Source organism: Dipodomys merriami, unplaced genomic scaffold (assembly GCF_024711535.1).
Source record: "Dipodomys merriami isolate MVZ:Mamm:240054 unplaced genomic scaffold, mDipMer1.0.p SCAF_345, whole genome shotgun sequence".
NCBI classification, from domain to species: Eukaryota; Metazoa; Chordata; class Mammalia; order Rodentia; family Heteromyidae; genus Dipodomys; species Dipodomys merriami.
The window spans coordinates 1096354-1121081 of record NW_027204993.1 but is presented as its reverse complement, the minus strand read 5'-3'; the positions used below and the strand labels follow the sequence as shown (position 1 = coordinate 1121081).

Genomic DNA, 24728 nt, shown 5'->3' with positions numbered 1-24728 from the left:
GCACCAGCCTTGATCAAAAAAAGAAAAAAAGGAAACCAACAACTACAACAACTCCTGGGCGCTGAGTTCAAGTCCCAGTATGCGCACAAAAAGGAAAAGAAGACACGTGACTCAGGCTCGGAGACTGCTGCTCGGGGGAGCTCTGGGTTCGAGTTCAGTGTCTCTGTCTGGCGACGCTTCTGGCCTGTTAGAGGAGATGGGAATGGGGGGGGGTGTAAGCTGGCCCCTGGCCCTGCCCCCCACATACGGGGAGGTGGAGGGCGGGAGGGGCTGCGTGGGGTGGGTAGGAGCTCCCTGTCCTCACCCCTGTCCCCCCTCTCCAGGCGAGATCTGTGGCTTCCGGCTGCACGGCGCCGGGGTCCCCTTTGAGGCCGTCATCCTGGACAAGGCCACGGGCGAAGGGCTCATCCGGGCCAAGGGCCCCGTGGACTGCGAGGCCCAGAAGGAGCACACGTTCACCATCCAGGCCTATGACTGCGGCGAGGGGCCCGACGGCACCAACAGCAAGAAGTCCCACAAGTGAGGGGGGGCGGTCCCCAGACTGTCTGTGTCAGTGCTGGGGCTTGAACTCAGGGCCTGGGCACCGTCCCTGAGCTTTTCCACTCAAGGCTAGCTCACTACCACTTCTGGGCTCAAGGCTAGAGCTCTACCGCTTCTGGGCTCAAGGCTAGAGCTCTATCGCTTCTGGGCTCAAGGCTAGAGCTCTACTGCTTTTGTGCTTGAGGCTAGCTCTCTACCGCTTCTGGGCTCAAGGCTAGCTCTCTATCGCTTCTGGGCTCAAGGCTAGCTCTCTACCGCTTTTGTGCTCGAGGCAAGTGCTCTACCACTTCTGGGCTCAAGGCTAGTAGCTACCACTTCTGGGCTCAAGTCTAGCTCTCTATCACTTCTAGGCTCAAGGCTAGCTCTCTACCGCTTCTAGGTTCAAGGCTAGTGCTACTGCTTCTGGGCCCAAGGCTAGCTTTCTACTGCTTTTGTGCTCAAGGCTAGCTCTCTACCGCTTCTGGGCTCAAGTTTAGCTCGCTACCACTTCTAGGCTCAAGGCTAGCTCTCTACCACTTGTAGGCTCAAGGCTAGTGCTCTACTGCTTCTGGGCCCAAGGCTAGCTCTCTACCGCTTTTGTGCTCAAGGCTAGCTCTCTACCGCTTTTGTGCTCAAGGCTAGCTCTCTACCACTTCTAGGCTCAAGGCTAGTGCTCTACCGCTCACCATCCATTCTGTCCTTGGGATCTCTTCCTCAGTGGGGCCCTCTCTCTGGTCCCTGCAGGGTGGGAATGGGCGGGTTCCAGGGCTATCTGCTCAATTGATCCTCCCTCCCTCCCTCCCTCCTTCCCTCCCTCCTCCTCCCTCCCTCCCTCCCTGGGCCTGCCCAGGGCCACAGTGCATGTACGAGTCAACGATGTGAATGAGTTCGCCCCGGTGTTCGTGGACCGGCTGTACCGGGCATCGGTGACGGAGGGAAAGCTATACGACCGGATCTTGCGCGTGGAGGCTGTGGACGGCGACTGCTCCCCGCAGTACAGTCAGATCTGCTACTACGAGATCCTCACGCCCAACACCCCCTTCCTCATCGACAACGATGGTGAGCCGCCCCCCCTTCCTCCCCCTCCTGCCCAGAGGACGGGAGAGGCTCTGCGATCGGTCGGCCCTGCCCGGGCTGGCTGGGAACCGCGATCCTCCTATTTCAGCCTGCTGAGTGGCTGGGATTACAGGTGTGAGCCGCTGTGCTCGGCCCTCGGGACTCAACATCCTCACCTCTGCTCCTGTCTGTCTGGCGCTCCCTAGGAAACATCGAGAACACGGAGAAGCTGCAGTACAGTGGCGAGAAGCTGTACAAGTTCACCGTGACGGCCTACGACTGCGGGAAGAAAAGGGCGGCCGACGACGCCGAGGTGGAGATTCAGGTGAAGCCCACCTGTAAGCCCAGCTGGCAAGGTGAGGAACCCCCCACTGCGCCCCCAAACCCCAGGGCTTCACGGGAGACCCTGAGGCTCACAGACTCTCCTGTTCCGGGCTGGCCTCCCACGGCGATCCTCCCGACCTCAGCCTCCTCGCTGAGATTACAGGCGTGTGCGGCTGGCCGCGGCTGACTTCTCTCCTCTCTTGTCCCCACCGTGCAGGCTGGAACAAGAGGATCGAGTACACCCCGGGGGCCGGGAGCTTGGCTTTGTTCCCGGGCATCCGCCTGGAGACCTGCGATGAGCCACTCTGGAACATCCAGGCCACCATCGAGCTGCAGACCAGCCACGTGGGCAAAGGCTGCGACCGAGACAACTACTCGGAGCGAGCGCTGAGGAAGCTGTGCGGTGCGTGAGCCTCCGTGTCCCCCGCGGCCTCACGCTCTCTCTTTTGCGGTCGTGGGACTTGAACTCAGGTCCTAGGCTCTGTCCCCGAGTTGTGTTTTTGTTGCTGGCGCTCTACCACTTGAGCCACTGCGCCACTTCCGGCCTTTTGCTTGTCCACTGGAGAGCGGAGCCTCCGGGACTTATTTTCTGCCCAGCTGGCCTCTGAACCGTGATCCTCCAGATCTCAGCCTCCTGAGCTGCTGGGATTATAGGCGTGCACTACGGTACCCAGACCTGGGAGGACACAGCCGTGCGCTACTGGTGCCCGGATCTTGGGTCTCCTGTGTGACCCCCGTTTTGTACAGGCATCCCCCCTCCCTGGGGCCGGTCAGCTGACCCTGCCTACCCCCGTGTCCACCACAGGAGCAGCCACAGGGGAGGTGGACCTGCTACCCATGCCCGGCCCCAACGCCAACTGGACGGCCGGACTGTCCGTCCAATACAGCCAGGACAGCAGCCTGATCTACTGGTTCAACGGCACGCAGGCCGTGCAGGTGCCCGTGGGGAGCCCCGCCGGGCCGGGCTCTGCGCCCATCGACGGCCTCAGCGACCACTTCACCCTCTCCTTCTGGATGAAGCACGGGGTCGCACCCAGCAAGGGCAAGAAGGAAGAAGAGACCATCTTGTGCCACACGGTCCAGAACGGTGAGCCCCCCCAGCCCCAGCCCCCCCGGGGTCCCCGGCCCGCCCGGGAAGAGCGGCTGCAGGCCCCGGGAACGGCAGACATGCCCCGCCCGGCCGAGGCTGCAGGCGTGCGCTACCAGACTGGGCTACGGGTGGAGATGACGGCTTGGGAGCGTTGCCGCCCCGGCTGGGCCTTGGACTGCAAACCTCCCGTCTCTTACCTCCCGGGGAGCTGGGATTGCGGACTTGAGTCCCACGCCTGGCCTGAGTCTCGAACTCAGGACCTGGGCGCTGTCCCTGAGCTTTGTTGCTCTAGGCTGGCGCTCTACCACTTGAGCCACAGCGCCATTTCTGGCTTTTTGCTGGTTCCTTGGAGATCAGAGTCCCGTGGATGTTCCGGCCCGGGCTGGCTTTGAATTGCGATCCTCAGATCTCAGCCTCCTGCGTGGCTGGGATGGCAGGCGTGCGCCCCAGCGCCCGGCGCGGTGTTAATTCTTGTTGTCCGTGGATCCCGCACCCGCCGGGCCCCCCACCCCGCTGCCCCGGACGCCATCGGGGGGCTGCCCTCCGCCCGGAGCGGCCCCCGGCTTGGCAACGCGAACCCCGCAGAGGGCCCCGGCCTGCACCGGACCTGGCCTTTCTAGATGGTTCTCTAACCCCGGGAAGAGGGCTGTCAGCCACGGTGCCGGAATTAGTAACGGACCCAACAGGCCTGGGCGGGAGCCGCTGCCAGCACCACGTGAACCCCCAAACCTGCCAGACACAGACAGACAGACACACACACACACAGACAGACACAGACACAGACAGACAGAGACAGACAGACACACACAGACACACACAGACACACAGACAGAGACAGACAGACACAGACAGACACACACAGACAGACACACACAGACACAGACACACACAGACAGAGACAGACAGACAGACACAGACACACACAGACACAGACACACACAGACAGACACACACAGACAGACACACATAGACACAGACACACACAGACACACACAGACAGACAGAGACAGTCAGACACAGACACACACAGACACACACAGACACATACAGACAGACAGACACACACAGACACACACAGACACACACAGACAGACACACACAGACACACACAGACAAAGACAGACAGACAAAGACAGAGACAGACAGATAGACAGACACACACAGACAAAGACAGAGACAGACAGACACACAGACAGAGAGACACAAAGACAGACAGACACAAAGACAGACAGACACAGACAGACACAGACAGACAAAGACAGACAGACACAGACAGATAGACACAGACGGACACAGACAGACACAAAAACAGAGACAGACACAAGCAAAGACAGACAGACAGACACAGACAAAGACAGAGCCAGACACACAGACACAGACACAGCCAGACACAGAGACAGACAGATAGAGACAGAGAAGACAGACACAGACAGACAGAGACAGATACACAGAGACAGACACAGACACAGAGACAGACACAGACAGACACAGACAGACAGGGCTGGGCACTGTGGCTCCCGCCCGTCATCCCGGCTACTCAGGAGGCTGAGATCTGAGGATCGAGGTTCAAGGCCAGCCTGGGCAGGAAAGTCTGTGAGACTCTGATCTCCCATGAACCACCAGAAAACCAGAAGTGGCGCTGTGGCTCAAGTGGTAGAGCGCCCGCCTGAAGCTGAAGAGAGCTGAGGGACAGCGCCCAGGCCCTGAGTTGAAGACCCACGACCGACAAAACAAAATAAAAGACAGAGACAGACGCACAGACGCACGTGCAGGCGGCCCGTGGGTCCCCACGGCGTGAGGAGTGTGGGGACAGCGTGCCCAAGATCCCACTGTGGCTTTGAACCTGCTCTGGCCCTGGGCCTTGCACTTGACCCCTGACCTCTGACCCCTGACCCCATGCTGTCTCCTCAGAGGACGGCTTCTCTCACTACTCGCTGACCGTCCACGGCTGCAGAATCGCCTTCCTTTACTGGCCCCTGCTCGACAGCGCCCGCCCGGTCAAGTTCCTGTGGAAGCTGGAGCAGGTGAGGCTAGTGCTCGCTGCTTGGTGCTCGATTCCTGGTACTTGGTGCTCGGTGCCTGGTGCTTGCTGCTTGGTACTTGGTGTCTGGTGCTTGGGGCCCAGTGCTTGGTGCTCAGTGCCTGGTGCCCAGTGCTTGCTACTCAGTACTTGGTGTTTAGTGCCTGGCACCCAGTGCTTGGTGTTCAGTGCTTAGTACTGAGTGCTTGGTGTTTAGTGCCTGGTACCCAGTGCTTGGTATTCAGTACCTGGCGCCCAATGATTGGTGTTTAGTGTTTAGTACTCAAGTGCCTTGTGCCCAGTGCTTGGTGCTTAGTGCCTGGTACCCAGTGCTTGGTGCTCAGTGCCTGGTGCCCAATGCCTGGGGCTTGGTGCTCAGTGCTTAGTGTCTGGTGCCCATTGCTTGATGCTCAGTGCCTGGTGCCCAGTGCTTAGTGCTTAGTGCTTGGTGCTCAGTTCCAGATGTCCAGTGCTTGGAGCTTGGGGCTCCGAGTTCAGTGCCTGGTGCCTAGTGTTTGGTGCTTGATGCTCAGTGCCTGATGCCCAGTGCTCAGTGCTTAGTGCTTGGTGCTCAGTTCCAGGTGCCCAGGGCTTGGAGTTCCATGTTCAGTGCCTGGTGCCTAGTGCTTGGTGCTCAGTGCTTGGTGACTGGCTTGCAGGAGGGTGGGGTTTCTGGAAGGCATTTTGGGGGTTCAGCCCCCGGCCGTCCACGCCACATCCTCTGGGCTCTCTTGTGTTCTCGGCACCTTGGGGCGGAAGGAAAGGTCACCTCTTTTCTTGTGGAGCTGCTGGGGTTTGAACTCGGGGCCTCGGCTGGTGCTCTACCTCTGGAACTCGCCTGCAGCCCTGCTTTGGGCTGGCTTCGACCCTTGACCCTCTGACCTCAGCCCCGGGTCGGCTGGGACGGCAGGCGTGAGCGCCGGCGCTGGTCCGAGCATGTTCCTCCTCGAGCTGAGCAGGCTGGGAACAGAGGCTCTTCCAGCCTGACTTTCCTTCCCCGGGAGCGGCGGGCGCGCGGGCCCGGTCTCCGGAGGGGCGATCACGGTGTGGGGGCCCCCTGCACCCCCAGGTCTGCGATGATGGATGGCATCACTACGCCCTGAACCTGGAGTTCCCCACCGTCACCCTGTACACCGACGGCATCTCCTTCGACCCCGCGCTCATCCACGACAATGGCCTGATCCACCCGCCGCGGAGGGACCCGGCGCTCATGATCGGGGCCTGCTGGACCGGTGGGGCCCTCGCCCTGGGAGAAGACGACCCGGGGGTGGTTCGGGTGGCGAGGGGAGGAGCCATGGCAGCCTTTCTGTGCAGCTGAGGTCTCTGGCAGAGTCTCACGGCCTTTCCTGCCCGGGCTGGCCTTGAACCGCGATCCTCAGATCTCAGCCTCCCGAGTAGCCGGGATGACAGGCGTGAGCTACTGCACCCCGGCTCATCTTCCATTGTTTAAACAACCCAACAGGTTGAGACTCAGCGAAGAGGCTGTACGTCTTCCAGGGGCCTGAGAAGGTTCTAGAAAATGGGGAGGGGGGGGACTGTGTGTATTTGTCCATCTTGTCCCCGTGGTCCTGAGCTCCCAACTGTTTTATTTTCTGGGGTCGCAGAGGAGAACAAGAAGGAGAAAGGAGACAACGCCACAGAGCCCGCCCCAGGTATGGCAGGGGTGGGAAGGGGAGGTCGGGGTTCACTCCTCCGGGAAGGTGTGGACCCCTCGCTCCCGGACCCCCCCCTCATCCCCCCGAAATCCTCCCCAGCTCCCCTTCACTGACGTACCCACGCCGGGCCGGGCCGCCTGCGGTTGGATCCTCGGGGGCAACAATTATGTTCTAATAGTCATGTCTTTATTATGGGGGAGAGGGTCTCGAACTCAGGGCCCGGGGGCTGACGCAGAGGGTTGTTTTCGGGGTGTGCTCGAGGCTGGCGCTCTGGTTTCCTCGGAGTCTCTGTGGTGTTTTTTCCCCCCTTTGGAATTCTGCCTGTGCGGCTGGGATTACAGGCGTGCGCACGCCACCCGGCTGTCCCGGCCCACACCTGTCCCTCCCCGCCCTGTCTCCTTCCCCCCATTCCCCCCCACCCACCGCCCCTGTGTTCCTGCCCTAGGAGACCCCTTGCCGGCCCACCACTATTTCCACGGTTACCTGGCGGGGTTCAGTGTGCGGGCCGGCCACCTGGAGAACCGGGCGGTCATCCAGTGTCTGTATGCATGCCGGGAGGGGCTGGATTATAGAGATTTCGAGAACCTGGGAAAAGGCATGAAGGTATTGGACCCTCCCTCCCTCCCTCCCTCCCCCCGGCCCTCCTCTTCCCAGCATGCCCCTGGACCCCCCCTCCCCCCCACACCCACCTTTCTCTGCGACCCCATCTCTGGTCTGTGTCCCAGGTCCACGTGAACCCCTCGCAGTCCCTGCTCACCCTGGAAGGCGACGACGTGGAGACCTTCAACCACGCCCTGCAGCACGTGGACTACATGAACACCTTGCGCTTCGCCACGCCTGGCGTCAGGCCGCTGCGTCTGACCACCGCGGTCAAGTGAGTCCCACGGCCCAGCCCCGGGGCTGGACCCTCCGGCCCCGGCGCCTGTCCACCCAGAGATCTAGCCCTACGCCCCCTCTCTCTGCGTCCCCAACGAGGACCCAGAGAAGGCCATGTGTCATAGCGATGTTGGCCGAGCACCGGTGCGCATGCCTATAATCCCAGCGACTCAGGAGGCTGAGATCGGAGGATCGGGGTTCGAGGCCAGCCCGGGCAGGAAAGTCCGGGAGACTCTGATCTCCCAGGAACCCCCAGAAAAACCACAAGGGGCGCCGTGGCTCACGGGGTAGAGCGCCCGCCTGGAGCACAGACAAACTCAGAGCGCTCACCCAGTCTAATCCGAGGCCGGCTGCTTGCTGGAGGTCTGAGGACCCGGCCGCTGGGTCGATGCTGTCCCCTGTGGGCAGCCCGCGCCATTACAGGCTCCGTGGACTCTGCCTCAACTTCTCCAAAGCATCCAGCTTTGGAGGGTGACTTCCAGGGGAGCCTGCACCCCACCACGCACCAGGCAGCACTCAGAGCCGCGTCTCCACGCCCTTCAGAGAGGGCTCGGCCTCTGCTTTCAGCCTGGACTGTCGTCCTCCTATCGGCTTACCTGGCGTAGCTCGGCTTACAGGTGTGTCCCGCCAAGCCCGGCTCACTTGTTGAGATGGCGGTGTCTCCACGGCCCAGGCTGGCCTCCAAACCTCAATCTTCCGGGTTGATCTCCAGCTCCAAAGTCACTGGGATTATGAGGTGAAGAAAGGGCACCCTCTTTTCTCCACGTTTGGGGTTACCACATAGTTGTGACCCCTTAATACTTTCCTGAAGGTCCTGAGATTATAGAGGTGTGTGTGTGTGTGTGTGTGTGTGTGTGTGTGTGTATCCTGGGACTTGAACTCAGGGCCTTGAGCTTTGGTGCTCAAGGCTGGCGCTCTACCACTTGAACCACAGCACCACTGCTGATTTTCTGGTGGTTTGTGGGAGATCAGAGTCTCATGGACTTTCCTGCCCAGGCTGGCTTTGAACCGGCGATCCTGGCCTCCTCTCCCCCCCCCCCCCAGGTGCTTCAGCGAGGAGTCCTGTGTGTCCATCCCGGAGGTGGAGGGCTACGTGGTGGTGCTCCAGCCCGATGCCCCCCAGATCCTGCTGAGCGGGACCTCCCACTTTGCCCGGCCGGCTGCGGACTTTGAGGAGCCCGACGGGGTCCCCCTGTTCCCCGATCTCCAGATCACTTGCTCCATTTCACACCAGGTGGAGGCCAAAGGAGACGAAAGCTGGCAGGGCACGGGTAAGCCCGGGTCGCTCCTGGACGGACGCGGGCTGGGTTGGTGTCCTCCCGGGGTGGAGCCAGTGGGGCGTCGGGGCTCACGTCTGGAACCCCCTCAGTACTAGGGAGGCCGGGATCCGAGGACTGGGATTCGAGGCCGGGCCGAGTCAGTAGCTCACTCCCGTCATCTGAGCTGTAGGGACGAACAAACAGGAGGATCACGGTCCAAGTCAGCCTTGGGCACAAGGGGAGACTCTACTTTGGAACTAACCCAGGCCAAAAGGGGCTGGAGGCGTGGCTCACGTGGTAGAGTGCCTAGCCCAGAACGTTCCAAAGCCCTGAGTCTAATACCCAGTACTGATATAAACATGAACCATCAAGCAAAGGACAAAAGAGAGGCTGGGGAAGCCAGGGGTCTGATGTCCAGGGACCCACCCCACCCCCAAAGAAACGCCGGGCGCCGTGGCTCACGCCTGTAATCCTAGCTACCCAGGAGGCCGAGATCTGAGGGTGGCGGTTCAAAGCCAGCCCGGGCAGGCCAGCCCAAAGCATGTAGCCAGCCTGAAGCCGGGCGTGGGGCTGTGGCTCAGATGGTAGAGCGCCAGCCAGGAGCAAACAAAGCTAAGGGACAGCGCCCAGGTCCTGAGTTCAAGTCCCAGGACTGGCGATTGCACGCATGCGCACACACGCCGGCCTCGGCCCCTCCCCGCCCCTCCCCGCGCAGTGACGGACACGCGCATGTCGGATGAGATCGTGCACAACCTGGACGGCTGCGAGATCTCGCTGGTGGGGGACGACCTGGACCCCGAGCGGGAGAGCCTGCTGCTGGACACGGCGAGCGCGCAGCAGCGAGGCCTGGAGCTCACCAACACGTCCGCCTACCTCACCCTCGCGGGTCAGTGGGGCCCGGGGCCCGAGAGCGCGCGTGTGTGTCCATGCGGGTGGGCGTGGCTAAGGAGCGATGGGGCGTGGCTAAGGAGCGGTGGGCGTGGCTAAGGAGCGGCGGGCGTGGCTAAGCAAATAATGGAAATGGCTGAAAAAAGATATGGGAATGAGTCAGTGGTGGGCGTGGCTAAGGAACGGTGGGCGTGGCTAAGCAAATAATGGAAATGGCTGAAAAAAGATATGGGTGAATGAATCAGTGGTGGGCGTGGCTAAAGGGACAGTGGGCGTGGCTAAAGGAATATAACCATGGCTATAGTAGTGGGAGTAGCCAAAGTAATAGTGGGCGTGGCCAATGGAGCAGTGGGAGTGGCTAAAGGAATATAAGCGTGCCTATAGGCGCGCTATAGTGGGAGTGACCAAAGTAATAGTGGGCGTGGCTAAAGGGACAGTGGGCGCGGCTAAAGGAAGATGAGCATGGCTCTAGGGGGGGTGGCCAACTAGTGGGCGTGGCCAATGGAGCTGTGGGCGTGGCTAAAGAAATATAAGCATGGCTATGGTAGTGGGAGTGGTCAACATAAAGGGCGTGGCTAGGGAACAGTGGGCGTGGCCAGAGGAATATAAGCGTGCCTATAGGCGCAGTGGGCGGAGCTAGTGGGGTTGTGGGCGTGGCCAGGCACCGCCTGCTGGTCTCTGCAGGTCCCCCAGAGCCGAGGTTGAGATGTAGTGTAGTGTGTGGTGTCTGCGCTGGGCCCCTGTACCCCCACTTCCTCTCTGCTTCTCCCTTCCTTTCCCCATGTCCTTCAGCCTTTCCATTCCTACCCAGCAGCCACAGCGCCTCGGGGTGGGAGGCTGGGGGGCTTTGCTCCCGGGAGGCCCGGGTCTGCAGGGGCTGGGGTGCATCTGCTCCCGGGGGGCCCAGGTCTGCAGGGGCTGGGGTGCATCTGCTCCCGGGGGGCCCAGGTCTGCAGGGGCTGGGGTGCATCTGCTCCCGGGGGGCCCGGATTTGCAGGGGCTGGGGTGCATCTGCTCCCGGGAGGCCCGGGTTTGCAGGGGCTGGGGTGCATCTGCTCCCGGGGGGCCCGGGTCTGCAGGGGCTGGGGTGCATCTGCTCCCGGGGGGCCCGGGTCTGCAGGGGCTGAGGGGCTTTGCTCCCGGGAGGCCCGGGCTTTGGGGATCCCCCGGCCTGAGCTGCCCCCCCCCCCCCCCGCAGGGGTGGAGAGCATCACGGTGTACGAGGAGATCCTGAGGCAGGCCCGGTACCGGCTGCAGCGCGGGGCCGCCCTGTACGCCCGCAAGTTCCGCCTCTCCTGCTCCGAGATGAACGGCCGCTACTCCAGCAACGAGTTCCTGGTGGAGGTACGGGCCGCCCTCCTCCCCGGGGGCGCCGGGGGCCCCCAGCCACGGGGGGGGGGTGACCGGGGAGGAAGGAGATGGAGGACCATGGTTAAGGGACGGGCACCGTAGCGCCCGCCTGTCATCCCAGCCACTCAGGAGGCTGAGAGCTGAGGATCGAGGTTCAAAGCCAGCCCGGGCAGGAAAGTCCGTGAGACTCTGATCTCCCATGAGCCACCAGAAAACCAGACGTGACGCTGTGGCTCAAGGGGTAGAGCGCCAGGCTTGAGCACAAGAGCTCAGGGACAGCGCAAGGCCCCGAGTTCAAGTCCCGGTGTGGGCACAGACGCCATCCACACCCCAGCGGGGAGCTGTAGCGGGGCGGGGCCCGGGAGGAGAAGCAGGGGTGCCCACGGAGCCCCCCTCTGCCCAGGTGAACGTCCTGCACAGCATGAACCGCGTCGCTCACCCCAGCCACGTGCTCAGCTCCCAGCAGTTCCTGCACCGGGGCCACCAGCCGCCCCCCGAGATGGCGGGACACAGCCTGGCCAGCGCCCACCGCAACTCCAGTACGTACGCCGCCTGCGACGCGCGAGGGGCGGCCAGGGGCGGAATGGCCACGGGGCGTGGCCAACGGAGCAGTGGGCGTGGCTAAAGGAATCGTCACTACTGTGGTGGGAGTGGCTAACGTATCGGTGGGCGAGGCTACAGGAGCAGTGGGCGTGGCCAACGGAATACGAGCCTGACTCTAATAGTGGGCGTGGCCAAATGAGCAGTGGGCGTGGCCAAATGAGCAGTGGGCGTGGCTAGCGGAATATGAGCATGGCTACAGTGGTGGAAGTGGCCAGAGTAATGGTGGGCGTGGCTAAAGGAATATGGTGGCTGCAGTAGTGGGCGTGGCTAAAGAGTAGTGGGAGTGGCTAATGGAATACAAGCACGGCTATAAGAGTGAGTAGCCAGATAGTGGGCGTGGCTAAAGGAACAATGGGCGTGATCACCGTAGTGGGCGTGGCTAGAGGAATATGAGCATGGCCGCAGTGGTGGGAGCAGCCAGAGTAATGGTGGGCGTGGCTAAATGAATATGGCTACGGTAGTGGGAGTGGCCAGAGATGGTGGGCGTGGCTAAAGGAACACAGTGACTGCAGTAGTGGGCGTGGCTAAAGAGCAGTAGGCGTGGCTAATGGAATACAAGCATGGGTATAATAGCAGCCAAATAGTGGGCGTGGCTAAAGGACCGGTGGGCGTGACCACTGTGGTGGGCGTGGCTAGAGGAATATGAGCCTGGCTCCAGGGAAGTCTATCCTCTGGGGCCACTAACTTCCTTGGGAAGAAGGTCCATCATTGGGGGCGTTCCGGGCCCGGGCTGGAGGCGTGGCTCAGGCGGTAGACGGCTTCCCAGGCACGCGGGAGGTGCTGAGTTCAAATCCAGGTACTGCCAAAGCAATCATGGACGGCGTGTTGCCAAGAGACTTATACCTCAGAAGGCTTGCAGGTGTCTTTGTTATTCCTGTCCGTCCCTCCCTCCTTTCTCCCCAAACTGAAAGTGAGCTCCACACCCCTAGAGTTACTATAAAGAACCTGCCAAGCCGGGCCACGGTGGCTCCCACCTGTCTTCCCAGCTACTCCGGACACAGATCTTAGGATCCCGGTTCAAAGCCAGCCTGGGCAGAAAACTCCATGAGACTCTGATCTCCCATGAACCACCAGACAACCGGAAGTGGCGCTGTGGCTCAAGTGGTAGAGCCCTAGCTTTGAGCTGAAGAGCCGAGGGACAGCGCCCAGGCCCTGAGTTCAAGTCCCACGACCGACAAAACAAAACAAAATGAATGGGGCCCGCAGGTAGCTCAGGCCTGTAATCCCACCCAGCTACACAGGAGGCTGAAATCCAGAGGATCACAGTTCATGGTCAGCATGGGTAGAAAAATTCATGAGACTCCCATCTCCAAAATAACCAGCAAACATGGGGGCAGGGAGGAAGAGGAGCCGGGCACTGGTGCACCTGTATGAGCCTGTCATCCCTGCTACTCAGGAGGCTGAGATCTGAGGATCCCGGTTCAAAGCCAGCCTGGGCAGGAAAGTTGGTGAGACTCTTTATGTCCAAGGAACCACCAAAAAGGCCGAAAGTGGAGGTGTGGCTCAAGTTTTTGTGCTCCAAGCTGATGCTCGGGCTCTGAGTTCAAGCCCCACTACTGGCATTAAAAAAAATTGCTTTCAATGCCAATTTCTGAAGCACACTTGATTTCTGTCAGTCTGGGATGCACCTTCCTTTTGACCAATTTGGTGTGAAGAGAACTCCTATGCTACCTCAGTCAGACTCAGCTCTATTTTAAGTTCTTTTTTTTTTTTTGTCGGTCGTGGGGCTTGAACTCTGGGCCTGGGCGCTGTCCCTCAGCTCTTCAGCTCAAGGCTGGCGCTCTACCACTTGAGCTACAGCGCCACTTCCGGTTTTCTGGTGGTTTATTGGAGATAGGAGTCTCACGGTCTCTCCTGCCCAGGCTGGCTTTGAACCACGATCCTCAGATCTCAGCCTCCTGAGTAGCTAGGATTACAGGCGTGAGCCACCAGCGCCCGGCTTCTATTTTAAGTTCTTAAACAGGAAATTCATCCTCCAGCACCATTCCTGAATTAAGTCAGCCTCAGGGGTTCATGACTGCTGTGTGTGACAGAGTTCACGGTCACCCTGACATTAACATTCAGCCGGGCAGTTGAGTGCATGCCTGTAATCCCGGCTACTCAGGAGGCCGAGACTTAGAGGATCCCAGTGTGAAGGTCAGCCGAGGCAGAGAAGTCTATGAGCAAGCAAGACAGGCCCTGAGTTCAAGCCCCAGAACCAGTGCCAGAAAACAAAAGAGGGCTGGGAAGGTGGCTCAGTGGTAGAGCGCTCACTAAGCATGCATGAAGCCCTGGGTTCGATTCCTCAGTACCACAGACACAGAAAAACCGGAAGTGGTGCTGTGGCTCAGTATGTATATTTTGGCTTTTTTTTTTTTCCTGGTCCTGGGACTTGAACTCGGGGCCTGGGCGCTGTCCCTGAGCATTTTGTACTCAAGGCTGGTGCTCTACCTCTTGAACCACAGGTGCCACTTCTGGCTTTTTGTGGGTTCATGGGTGGTAACAGTTCACAGACTTTCCTGCCCTGGGCTGGCTTTGAATCTCCATCCTCAGATCTCCACCTCCCGAGAGGCTGGGATTACAGGCGTGAGCTACCCGCACTGTGGACAGTAGGTGGACAGATAGTTCTGTCTTGTTCTAGCTGGTTCCCTGAGCAGATGCGGGCAGGTTCATCTTCACCCGGAGCCCAGCCTGGTTGGGGAGCCTGTCCGTCCAGTCCCGATGGGGCTCTGTAGGGAAAGGGTCAGGTCAGCACAGAACCCACTTGGCTGAGCACCACGGGGCAGCCTCAGGCATGCGTGGAGAGCAGGCCTGCCCACACAGGCCTGGCCCGAGTGTCTGATCGCTCAGGGAGAGGGTGGCGGTGCGTGTGTGCGTGTGTGCGTGTGTGTGCTGCTGGCTGGAGGGGGCGCGGGGGGTCCCCAGCGGGGTGTGGGGGGGAAGGCGCCACGCGGGCCGTGTCTGCGTGCTGGGCTCTGTGACTGGGGCGTGTGTGGCGGATGCGGGCTCACTAGGCCTGGGCCGGAACGGAGTGTGTGCGTGACGGAGCTGGCCTCGAACCGCGATCCTCGGGCCGCAGCCTCCTGAGCACCCCTGGCGCTGGGCTCCCCGGGCTTCGGCTTTTTGCTCATTCTGGTGCTGGACCTCCTGAGCCACAGCGCCTGCCTGGCTTTTCGCTGGGTCTCGGGGTCCGGGATCGGCCGGGGTTCCCGGCGCGCGCGTCTGCCCAGCATGTGGCGAGGGCCGGGCCGGGCCGGGGTCGTGGGGGTGCGGCGGGCGGGGGTCCCCCTGCTCGGCCTGCTGGCGCTGCTGCCGCGCGCGCTGGGCGCGGGGCTGCGCGGGGCCGGGGCGCGGGCCCGCGCGCGCGGGGTCTCGCTCCTGCTGCGGGCGTCGGCCCGCGCGGCGCAGCTGGCGGGCCTGGGGCCGGCGCTGCTGGCCGGGCTGTGCGCGGCGCTGCTGGAGAGCCTGCGGCGCCGCCGCTGGCCCTGGCTGTGGGAGCCGGCGGCGCGCGGCCTGGTGCGCGCGGGCGTGCGCGCGGGGGCGGGGCTGGCCGGCGCGCGGGGCGTGGCGGCGCTGGCGCAGGTGTGCGCGCACGCGCTGCTGCTCGGCGCCTCGGCGTGCGCGCACGTGTGCCTGGCCGCCGTCAGCACGCGCGTGCGCGTGCGCGTGCACGCGCCCGTCCGCCTGGCGCTGCCCGCCGGCGCGCAGCGGGCCCGGAGGCCGGCGCGGCGCGGCGTCCGCGGGGACGCGCGGCCGGAGCCCGGGCCGCGCGCGGACGGCTCGAGGACGGACGCGGCGGCGGCGGCGGCGGCGGCCCCGAGGCCCCGCTCCGGTGAGTAGCGCCGCGGCCTCCCCGCCCGGCCTCCGCGCGCATTTCTTAGCCGGAGCCGGGCGACGCTTCTCTGTCCGTCCGTCTGTCTGTCTGTCTGTCCGTCTGTCCGCCCGTCCGTCTGTCCGCCCGTCCGTCTGTCCGTCCATCTGTCTGTCTCCGTCTGTCTGTCCATCTGTCTGTCCGTCCGTCTGTCCATCTGTCTGTCCATCTGTCTGTCCGTCCGTCTGTCCATCTGTCTGTCCGTCTGTCCATCTGTCCGTCTGTCTGTCTGTCTGTCTGTCCATCTGTCCGTCTGTGTCCATCTGTCTGTCTATCCGTCTGTTTGTCTGTCTGTGTGTCTGTCCGTCTGCCTGTCTGTCTGTGTGTCTGTCTGTCCGTCTGTCTGTGTGTCCATCTGTCCGTCTGTGTCCATCCGCCTGTGTGTCCGTCCGTCTGTCCGTCTGTGTCCATCTGTCTGTCTGTCTGTCTGTCTGTCTCTATCCTGTCTGTCCACCTGTCTCTGTCTACCTGCTGTCTGCGCTGTGTCCACCTGTCTGTCTACCTGCTCTGACTGTCTCTGTCCACCTGTCTCTGTCTGTCTGTCTGTCTGTCTGTCTGTCTCTATTCGGTCTGTCCACCTCTCGGTCTACCTGGTCTGTCTGGTCTATTTATCTGTGTCCACCTGTCTGTCCACCTGCACTCTCTGTCTCTATCCTGTCTATCCACCTGCTCTGTCTGTCTGTCTCTATCCTGTCTGTCCACCTGTCTCTGTCTCCCTGCTCTGTCTGCTCTATTTATCTGTCTCTCTGTGTCCATCTGCACCGTCTATCCTGTCTGTCGCCTGCTCTGTCTGTCTGTCTGTCTGTTTCTATCCTGTCTGTCCACCTGCTCTATCTGTCTGCCTGTCTGTCTCTGTCCACCTGCACTGTCTGTCTCTATTCTGTCTGCTTGCCTGCTCTATTTGTCAATCTGTCTGCCTGCTCTATTTGTCTGTCTGTCTCTATCCACCTGGTTCTGTCTGTCCACCTGCACTGCCTGTCTGTCTGCCAGCCTGATTTACCTATCTGTCTGTCTGTCTCTCTGTCTGTCTTTCCACCTGCTCTGTCTCTCTATCCTGTCTGCCTGCTCTACCTAGCTGTCTTTCTATCCTGTCTGTCTGCCTGCCCTATCTGTCTGTCTGTCTGTCATCTGTCTCTGCCTACCTGTTTGTCTGCCTGCCTGCTCTCTCATCCATCTAGCTGTCTGTCTGTCTGTCTGCTCTCTCTCCCTTTCTCTCTCTTTCTCTCATCTATCTACCTGCCTGCCTGCTATTTCTTCTCTCTTCCTCTCTCTCTGTGTCTCTGTCTGTCTCTCTGTCTCTGTCTGTCTCTGTCTCTGTCTGTCTGTCTGGCTGGCTGGCTGGCTAGTTCTGGGGCTTGAACTCCGGGCCTGGGTGCTGTCCTTGAGCTTTTTGACTCAAGCCTGGTGCTCTACCACTTGAGCCGCAGCGCCACTTCTAGCTCTTTGGTTGGCTCATCGGAGATCAGAATTTCACAGACTCTCCTGCGTGGGCCGGCTTCGCGCGCACATCAATCCTCGCTCAGACCTCAGCTTCCTGAGCAGCTGGGATTATAGGCGTGGGCTACTGTGCCTGTATCTATCCCAAACTTGAACTCAGGGCCTGGGCTCTGTCCCCTAGCTTCTTCACTCCAGGCTGGTGCTCTACGCGTGCGCTGCACTCTGCGTTTGGCTTCTTGGGGTGAGGCACTGGAGATGAGCGGCTCAGGCGCTGGCCTCCACCTGCGATCCTCGGCCCTTAGCCTCCTGCGTGGCTGGGACGGCCGTTGGGAGCCGCTGGGCCTGGTTCAGGTCAGGCCTGCCCCTTCCGTGTCCCTTCGCTCTTCCCTCACACCGGGGCTCCCCAGTGGGTTCTATGTCTTTCTCCGCCAGCGTGGCACGTAGTCTCCTCTGGGCCACCGTGGACATGGAAGCCGGCGGGCCTCCTCCCGCGGGGAGGGGGAGCCCCCCTTGCCTGACCCCCTCTTCCCCCGCAGTGGTCCCCAGCGCCGCCACCCTCATCATCGTGGTGTGCGTGAGCTTCCTGCTGCTCATGGTCATCCTGGGCCTGCTTCGAATCCACTCCCTCCACTGCCGAGTTTCGGGGGCCAGCGGCCCCCCGGGGGCCTCCAGCGACCCCAAGGACCCCGATCTCTTCTGGGACGACTCTGCCCTCACCATCATCGTCAACCCCATGGAGGTGAGGGGTAGGGGGGGACCGGGTCCCCTGGGCGCCACGCCTGCCATCCCAGCCCCCCCGGGAGGCCGGGAGCTGAGGACTGACATTTGAGGCCGGTCCCTATGGGAAAGAACAGGAAACTCGGAGGTCCAAGGCACCAGCAAAAAGCCGGAAGTGGCGGCCTGGCTCAAGTGGTAGAGTGCCAGCCTTGAGCACGAAAGCTCAGGCACAGACAGCGCCCGAGGCCCTGAGTTCAAGTCTCAGGACTGAGCTCTCCCAAGAGGTCTTGGCAGAAATCTGGGCAGCAGAGAGGCCGGGTGGGGGGCGACTGGGAAGCTTCTGGCAAGCACCCCATCTCTCTCTTTCTCTGCCCCCTGCAGTCCTACCAGAACCCCCAGGCGGGCGCGGCGGGGGGCCCGGTGGGCCAGGAGGAGGAGGACAGCAGTGACTCGGAGGCCGCCGACTCCCCCGCGGGGGACGAGCGGCGCATCATCGAGACGCCTCCCCATCGCTACTGAAGCCACTGAGCCCGAGAGGGGACACCGGCCGCCCCCCCAGAGCCCCACCCCAGAGAGGGCCAGAGAGCAAGCCAGAGCGAGCGAGTGAGCGAGCGAGAGCGAGAGCGAGAGGTCTCCACAGCTGTCCATCACGCTCTTGATCCTTGGGGGTCACCCCTTCCCCACACCCCCTCCCCTCCTTGGGCCCATGGGGGGGAGGGGACACGTTGCCCTCTGGCGCCCCCCCCGCTGGCCACCCCCCAAGGCTGCTGGAGGCCTTCCACCTGTCAATCCATCGCTGTCTTAACTGCCAGCCAGGCTGGGGCAGAGCCGGGATTAAGGAAGTGCGTGACTCTACTCTCCCCTTCTCTACTCTCCCCTCACCCCTTGGTCTCGAGTTCCACTTCACGCTGGAAGTATATCCTGTTATCTTTCCTTTGTTGTCCTGGGGGGAACCCCCCCCCGCACCCCCTTCCTCCACGACCAGCTGCTTCTGTGTGGGTGGTGGCGACGGCTCTAGTTTATCATATATAATGTATATTTTTTCAATGTCATCGTGAATGTAGCCCCTGTGTAACTGTGAACAGCTCATGGCCTGGCGTGCGTGTGTATGCGTGTGTGTGTATACGTGGGCGTGCGTGCGTGTGCGTGGGCGACCCTGTCATGTCCTGGGTGAGGGTCAGGGGTCGGGTGTGGACAGGGAGGACACACACCCTTGAGTTTTCAAATAAAACAACCAGAAAATTAACCAAAAAAAAAAAAGCCCCAGGCCTACTTCTTCCTGGGGGTCGGGGGTGGACACAGAGGATTGGGTTTTAGGGACACGGGGGCCCCTGAGCTGGGCTGAGGTATGGGCTGGGGGACGGTTGGTTGACTGTGGAGACCTGGGCAGGTGAATCTCCAGGATACCAGGAAATTGGAAGTTAAGGGGGAAAGGGCTGGGCAGGTGGCTCAGTGGTAGAGCGCTTGCCTTGCATGCATGAGGCTCTGGGTTCGAGTCCTCAGCACCACAGAAGCAAAAAGAAAAAAGCTGGAAGTGGTGCTGTGGCTCAAGTGGTAGAGCGCTAGCCTTGAGCTGAAGAGCTGAGGGACAGCGCCCAGACCCAGAGTTCAAGTCCCACCACCGATAAAAAGATAAATCATGGAATAGCTCAGGCTCTTTATGTCTTGCATGTGGGAGAAAAGGGTCTAGAACTTTCTTTCCTTGCCAACCCACTGTCCTCAAAGCTCAGGGGACCTTCTGTTTTGCCTCTTGCAACCTCTGTAAACCCAGCCTGAGATTAAGGTTCTGGAACTTTTTCAGCCTTTTTTTTGGGGGGGCCATCAGTTGTCTGGCCCAGGTGTGCCTAAGTCCCAGATGGTCAGAACAGTGAAATGTCGAGTGTTAAGTGTGGGTGCTGGTGCGCATGCTTGTAATCTCAGCTGCTCGAGAGGCTGAGATCTGAGGATCATGGTTTGAAGCCGTGACTTAGGCCCAATTGAATCGGAAACAGCAAATTTCTTTCCCTCTGGCCTCCAGTGTTCATTCCTGCCACCTGAGGCCGTTGGTGAACCTTAATTAGCTACTTACAAAGTGCCCAGGACGAGTTGTGCCCTAGGGAAGGAGTAATCGGCCAGTCAAGAACAAGACCTAGAAGCGGACTTCTTTGCCTTCCGGGCTGGGGGTGCAGAGCAGCAGTCTGGGGGGGGGAGGGGGGTACGTGGAATGCGCTCTGTTGCCTTTGGGCCTGACTATGAAATCTCCATCCTCAGCTGGAGTTCAGGGGAGAGCCGGTGCTCCAAGCCACAGCCCTGGCGAGGGTGCTCCCGCCTGTCATCCCAGCGACTCACGAGGATCACAGTTCAAAGCCAGCCAGGGCAGCAAAGTCCAGGGGGACTCGAAATTCCCATGAGCCAGCCAAAAGCCGGAAGGGAGCCGGGGCTCAAGTGGTAGAGCGCCAGCCTTGAGCAGAAACGTTCAGGGACAGCGCCCAGGCCCCGAGTTCAAGCCCCAGGACGGGCAGATGGCGGGGGAGGGAGGCAGGGAGGGCGAGGGAGGAGGAGGAGGCAGGTCAGACTGGCAGGGAGGGACCCCGGGATCGGCCGCCAGGCGGGAACCAACGGGACTGGGTGGACCACCCGGGCACCGAGGGGCGTGGCCTGGCGGGAGGCCGCACTGGGGGCGTGGCTAGAGCAGGGGCGTAAGCCACAGGGGGCGTGGCCTAATGAGGACTACGCCTTGCCACTCAGGGGCGTGGCCTAAGCGAGACGCCCTTATGTTATCTGAAGGCAAGGCCTCAGGTCGGTTGGGGGCGTGGCCAGAGCAGGGGGAAGGTATGTCATTGGGGGCGTGGCCTAAGCGAGAAGCCCTTATACCATCTGAAGCCAAGGCGTAAAGTGGAGAAGTCCTGTCGCTTGGGGGCGTGGCCTAAGGTGGACCAGTCCTGTCATTTGGGGCGTGGCCTAAGGCGAAGCAGTCGCCATTTTGGGGCGTGGCCTAAGGCGGAGCAGGCCTGTCATTTTGGGGCGTGGCCTAAGGCGGAGCAGGCCTGTCGTTTGGGGGCATGGCCTAAGGGGAGCAGTGCTGACGCTTGGGGGCGTGGTCTATGCTGGAGGAACTCACGTCATTGGAGCGAGGCCTAAGTGAGAGAAAGTTACGGCATTCAGGGGCGTGGCCTGGATGGCGGACGTTGCCTGGGGGAGGGGCGTGGCCCCTTGCTGCGCTTCCGGTCTTCCACTTCCGGGCTGCCAGAAGGCGGCGGCCTCCCGCCAAGCGCGTCCTCAGCCCTCGTGAAGGAGGGAGGCCTCGCGGCGCCTGCCGGCCCGGACAGCAGACAAGACAGGAACCACGCGGGCGCCCACGGAGCCCTGTGGGGCGCAGGGGTGAGTTCCGGGGGCGGCCCAGGGGCGCCGGGAGGACCCCGACACGCCACTGGGCCCGCAGCGCTGCGGGCAGGACGTGTTCTCCAGGGGGCGTGGTTGACTGGCAGGTGACGGGTGATTGGCAGGTGACGGGTGATTGGCAGGTGACGGGTGATTGGCAGGTGACGGGTGGTTGGCAGGTGGAGGGTGATTGGCAGGTGACGGGTGATTGGCAGGTGACGGGTGATTGGCAGGTGGAGGGTGATTGGCAGGTGACGGGTGATTGGCAGGTGGAGGGTGATTGGCAGGTGGAGGGTGATTGGCAGGTGACGGGTGATTGGCAGGTGGAGGGCGATTGGCAGGTGACGGGTGATTGGCAGGTGACGGGTGATTGGCAGGTGACGGGTGATTGGCAGGTGACGGGTGATTGGCAGGTGGAGGGTGATTGGGAGGTGACGGGTGGTTGGCAGGTGGAGGGTGATTGGCAGGTGACGGGTGGTTGGCAGGTGGAGGGTGATTGGGAGGTGATGGGTGATTGGCAGGTGACGGGTGATTGGCAGGTGACGGGTGATTGGCAGGTGACGGGTGATTGGGAGGTGATGGGTGATTGGCAGGTGGAGGGTGATTGGCAGGTGGAGGGTGATTGGCAGGTGATGGGTGATTGGCAGGTGGAGGGTGATTGGGAGGTGACGGGTGATTGGCAGGTGACGGGTGATTGGCAGGTGACGGGTGATTGGCAGGTGACGGGTGATTGGCAGGTGACGGGTGGTTGGCAGGTGACGGGTGATTGGCAGGTGACGGGTGATTGGCAGGTGGAGGGTGATTGGCAGGTGACGGGTGGTTGGCAGGTGGAGGGTGATTGGCAGGTGACGGGTGATTGGCAGGTGACGGGTGATTGGCAGGTGGAGGGTGATTGGCAGGTGGAGGGTGATTGGCAGGTGACGGGTGATTGGCAGGTGGAGGGTGATTGGCAGGTGGAGGGTGATTGGCAGGTGATGGGTGATTGGCAGGTGGAGGGCGATTGGCAGGTGACGGGTGATTGGCAGGTGACGGGTGATTGGGAGGTGATGGGTGATTGGCAGGTGGAGGGTGATTGGCAGGTGGAGGGTGATTGGCAGGTGATGGGTGATTGGCAGGTGGAGGGTGATTGGGAGGTGATGGGTGATTGGCAGGTGGAGGGTGATTGGGAGGTGATGGGTGATTGGCAGGTGGAGGGTGATTGGCAGGTGGAGGGTGATTGGCAGGTGACGGGTGATTGGCAGGTGACGGGTGATTGGCAGGTGACGGGTGATTGGCAGGTGACGGGTGATTGGCAGGTGATGGGTGATTGGCAGGTGACAGGTGATTGGCAGGTGGAGGGTGATTGGCAGGTGGAGGGTGATTGGCAGGTGATGGGTGATTGGCAGGTGGAGGGTGATTGGCAGGTGGAGGGTGATTGGCAGGTGACGGGTGATTGGCAGGTGGAGGGTGATTGGCAGGTGGAGGGTGATTGGCAGGTGATGGGTGATTGGCAGGTGGAGGGTGATTGGCAGGTAACGGGTGGTTGGCAGGTGACGGGTGATTGACAGGTGACGGGTGGTTGGCAGGTGACGGGTGGTTGGCAGGTGGAGGGTGATTGGCAGGTGATGGGTGATTGACAGGTGACGGGTGATTGGCAGGTGACGGGTGGTTGGCAGGTGACAGGTGATCAAAGGTGATGACAGAATCTCTGAGGTCATGGCGTTGTGTCCCCCAAGAGGATTGTGGGTGTCTCGCTCCGCCCCCTGCTCCCTCCTTTGACTTCCTAGCCAGAGGAGAGGAGTTTTGATGGCTGCGAGTTCGTGGCCATTGCACTTTCCCGGGAGGCCTCAAAAGAAAGGAGTCTGGCCTGGTCACGTACTGGAAGCCAAAGGAAGCTCTTCTTCCTTCTGTTCCTTTGCTCTTCCTTTCTTCCGTTTTCTTTCTCCTCCCCCCCCCCCCCCCCCCCCCGTCCTGGGCTGGAACTGAGGCCCTGGCTGCTTCCTCTGACTTTGTCTGGCTCAAGGCTGGTGCTCTACCACTTGAGCCACAGCACCACTTCTGGCTTTTTTCTGAGTGGTTCGTTGGGGAGGAGGGCGTCACAGCCTTGAGCTGTGATCCTCAGCTGGCAGCCTCCTGAGTAGCTGGGATTACAGGCGTGAGCCACAGTGCCTGGGAAGTTTTAGATAGAAAGTGAACTAAATCACCACACACACACACACACACACACACACTCAATGTCTCTATGTAGCTATATCTACACTAAAGTTTGTACCTCCTAAGCATTGTAAACTCCTTTATTCCCCTAAACAGAGATGCTCAAGTTCATGAAGGCTGAAGTGAACAGATTTAAAACCAAGGAAACCAAATGACAGCCAAGTGACTCAGCTGGTACAGAGCCTGTTTAGCAAGCTTGAGGCCCTGAGTTCAAACCCCACAGCCTGGCCAAGTTAAAAAGAAAAAACAAGTTGTGGGAGTGTGGTTTAGTGGCCCAATACTTGTCCAGCATGAGCCAGAACCCTTTGCCTCTGTCCTTAGCAATGCCAACCAAAACCCAAACCAAAGCAAGAGTCACTGTCATGCGCAAGACATTTGCTCTCTGCCCCTCCACCCCCATGAATGTGTTGAAATCCAAGCCGGGTTCCAGGAGGACACAGAGCCTCTGTGACCTGGGTTAGGTCAGGAGGGTGGAAATCTTGCCCAAGGTGTTTTATTCCTTGTTCCTTGCCAAGAGAGAGTAGGGGAAGATAAACAACCAAAATCACACACACACACACACACACACACACACACACACACATATGTATATACACATATAGGTACACATATATGTGCATATACATATATATACATATATATGTATATGCACATATAGATACACCTATGTGTATATACGTATATATGTGCATCTATTTTATTTATGCATTATATATTGTATACATATATAGGTATATTTTTATTTATGCATATGCATATATAAATATATATTTATATATGTTTACCTGCCCACCAGGAAGAGGGTCCCTTGTCAGTTCTTGCTACATCTGTCTCTTGTCTTGGTGCCTCAAATTTGCATTTCCTCCAAAACTGATTAGCATCGAGCAGGGAAGCCCTGGGTTCCAATCCTCAGTCCCAGAAAACAAACCAAGACCAAATGTGATCCACACATGTGTAAGCCACCCATGCAATGGTGTTCCGTTGTCAGCCAGGACTGAGGAAGACTGCATCCGTCAGCTTTCCATCACTATCACAAACCACCTGAGTTGTTCCATTTAAAAAGATAAAAGGTTATCCGGGCGCTGAAGGCTCGTGCCCTGGCATCCCAGCTCTTCAGGAGGCTGAGATCTGAGGATTGTGGTTCAAGGCCGGCCCAGACAGTAAAGTCCATGAAGCTCTGATCTCCAGTGAACCACCAAAAAGCCAGAAGTGGAGCTGTGGCTCAAGTGCTAGAGCACTAGCCCTGGGTGAAAAGCTCAGGGACAGTGCCCCGGCCCTGAGTTCAAGACCCAGGACTAGCACAATTTTGTGACTTGCCTCACATTTTTTTTTTTTTTTGCCAATACCAGGGCTTACCAGGACCTGAATGCTCTTCCCTAGCTTTTCCCCTCAAGACTGGTGCTCTACCACTTGAGCCACACTTCTGCTTTGAGCTTTTTGCTGGTTCATTGGAGATCAGAGTCTCAGGGACTTTGCTGCCTGGGATGGCTTTGAACCATGATCCTCAGATCTCGGCCTCCTGAGTAGCTGG

General features: G+C 60.3%; 2 protein-coding genes across 2 annotated transcripts in view; one reads left to right on the top strand and one right to left on the bottom strand.

Annotated features, from left to right (window-relative positions):
* Positions 1 to 18904, top strand: part of LOC138803660 (calsyntenin-3) — a 22854-nt gene extending 3950 nt beyond the window's left edge. The window contains exons 3-18 of the mRNA XM_069987721.1: positions 324 to 519; positions 1370 to 1578; positions 1782 to 1931; positions 2117 to 2302; positions 2705 to 2986; positions 4901 to 5013; positions 6079 to 6241; positions 6614 to 6661; positions 7110 to 7267; positions 7390 to 7538; positions 8585 to 8811; positions 9515 to 9685; positions 10886 to 11031; positions 11441 to 11576; positions 17464 to 17666; positions 18026 to 18904. Of these exons, the coding sequence (XP_069843822.1) occupies positions 324 to 519; positions 1370 to 1578; positions 1782 to 1931; positions 2117 to 2302; positions 2705 to 2986; positions 4901 to 5013; positions 6079 to 6241; positions 6614 to 6661; positions 7110 to 7267; positions 7390 to 7538; positions 8585 to 8811; positions 9515 to 9685; positions 10886 to 11031; positions 11441 to 11576; positions 17464 to 17666; positions 18026 to 18163 (2675 nt within the window). The 3' untranslated portion in view covers positions 18164 to 18904. The remainder of the gene's footprint in view (positions 1 to 323; positions 520 to 1369; positions 1579 to 1781; positions 1932 to 2116; positions 2303 to 2704; positions 2987 to 4900; positions 5014 to 6078; positions 6242 to 6613; positions 6662 to 7109; positions 7268 to 7389; positions 7539 to 8584; positions 8812 to 9514; positions 9686 to 10885; positions 11032 to 11440; positions 11577 to 17463; positions 17667 to 18025) is intronic.
* A 1998-nt stretch (positions 18905 to 20902) lies between these two features.
* On the bottom strand, positions 20903 to 23266 carry LOC138803680 (cell surface glycoprotein 1-like). Its single transcript, XM_069987742.1, has 2 exons — positions 23256 to 23266; positions 20903 to 22691 (listed from the first exon to the last, which is right to left on the bottom strand). Exons 1-2 carry the CDS (start codon positions 23264 to 23266, stop codon positions 20903 to 20905), a joined length of 1800 nt encoding a protein of 599 aa, XP_069843843.1.
* Positions 23267 to 24728: the final 1462 nt, after the last annotated feature.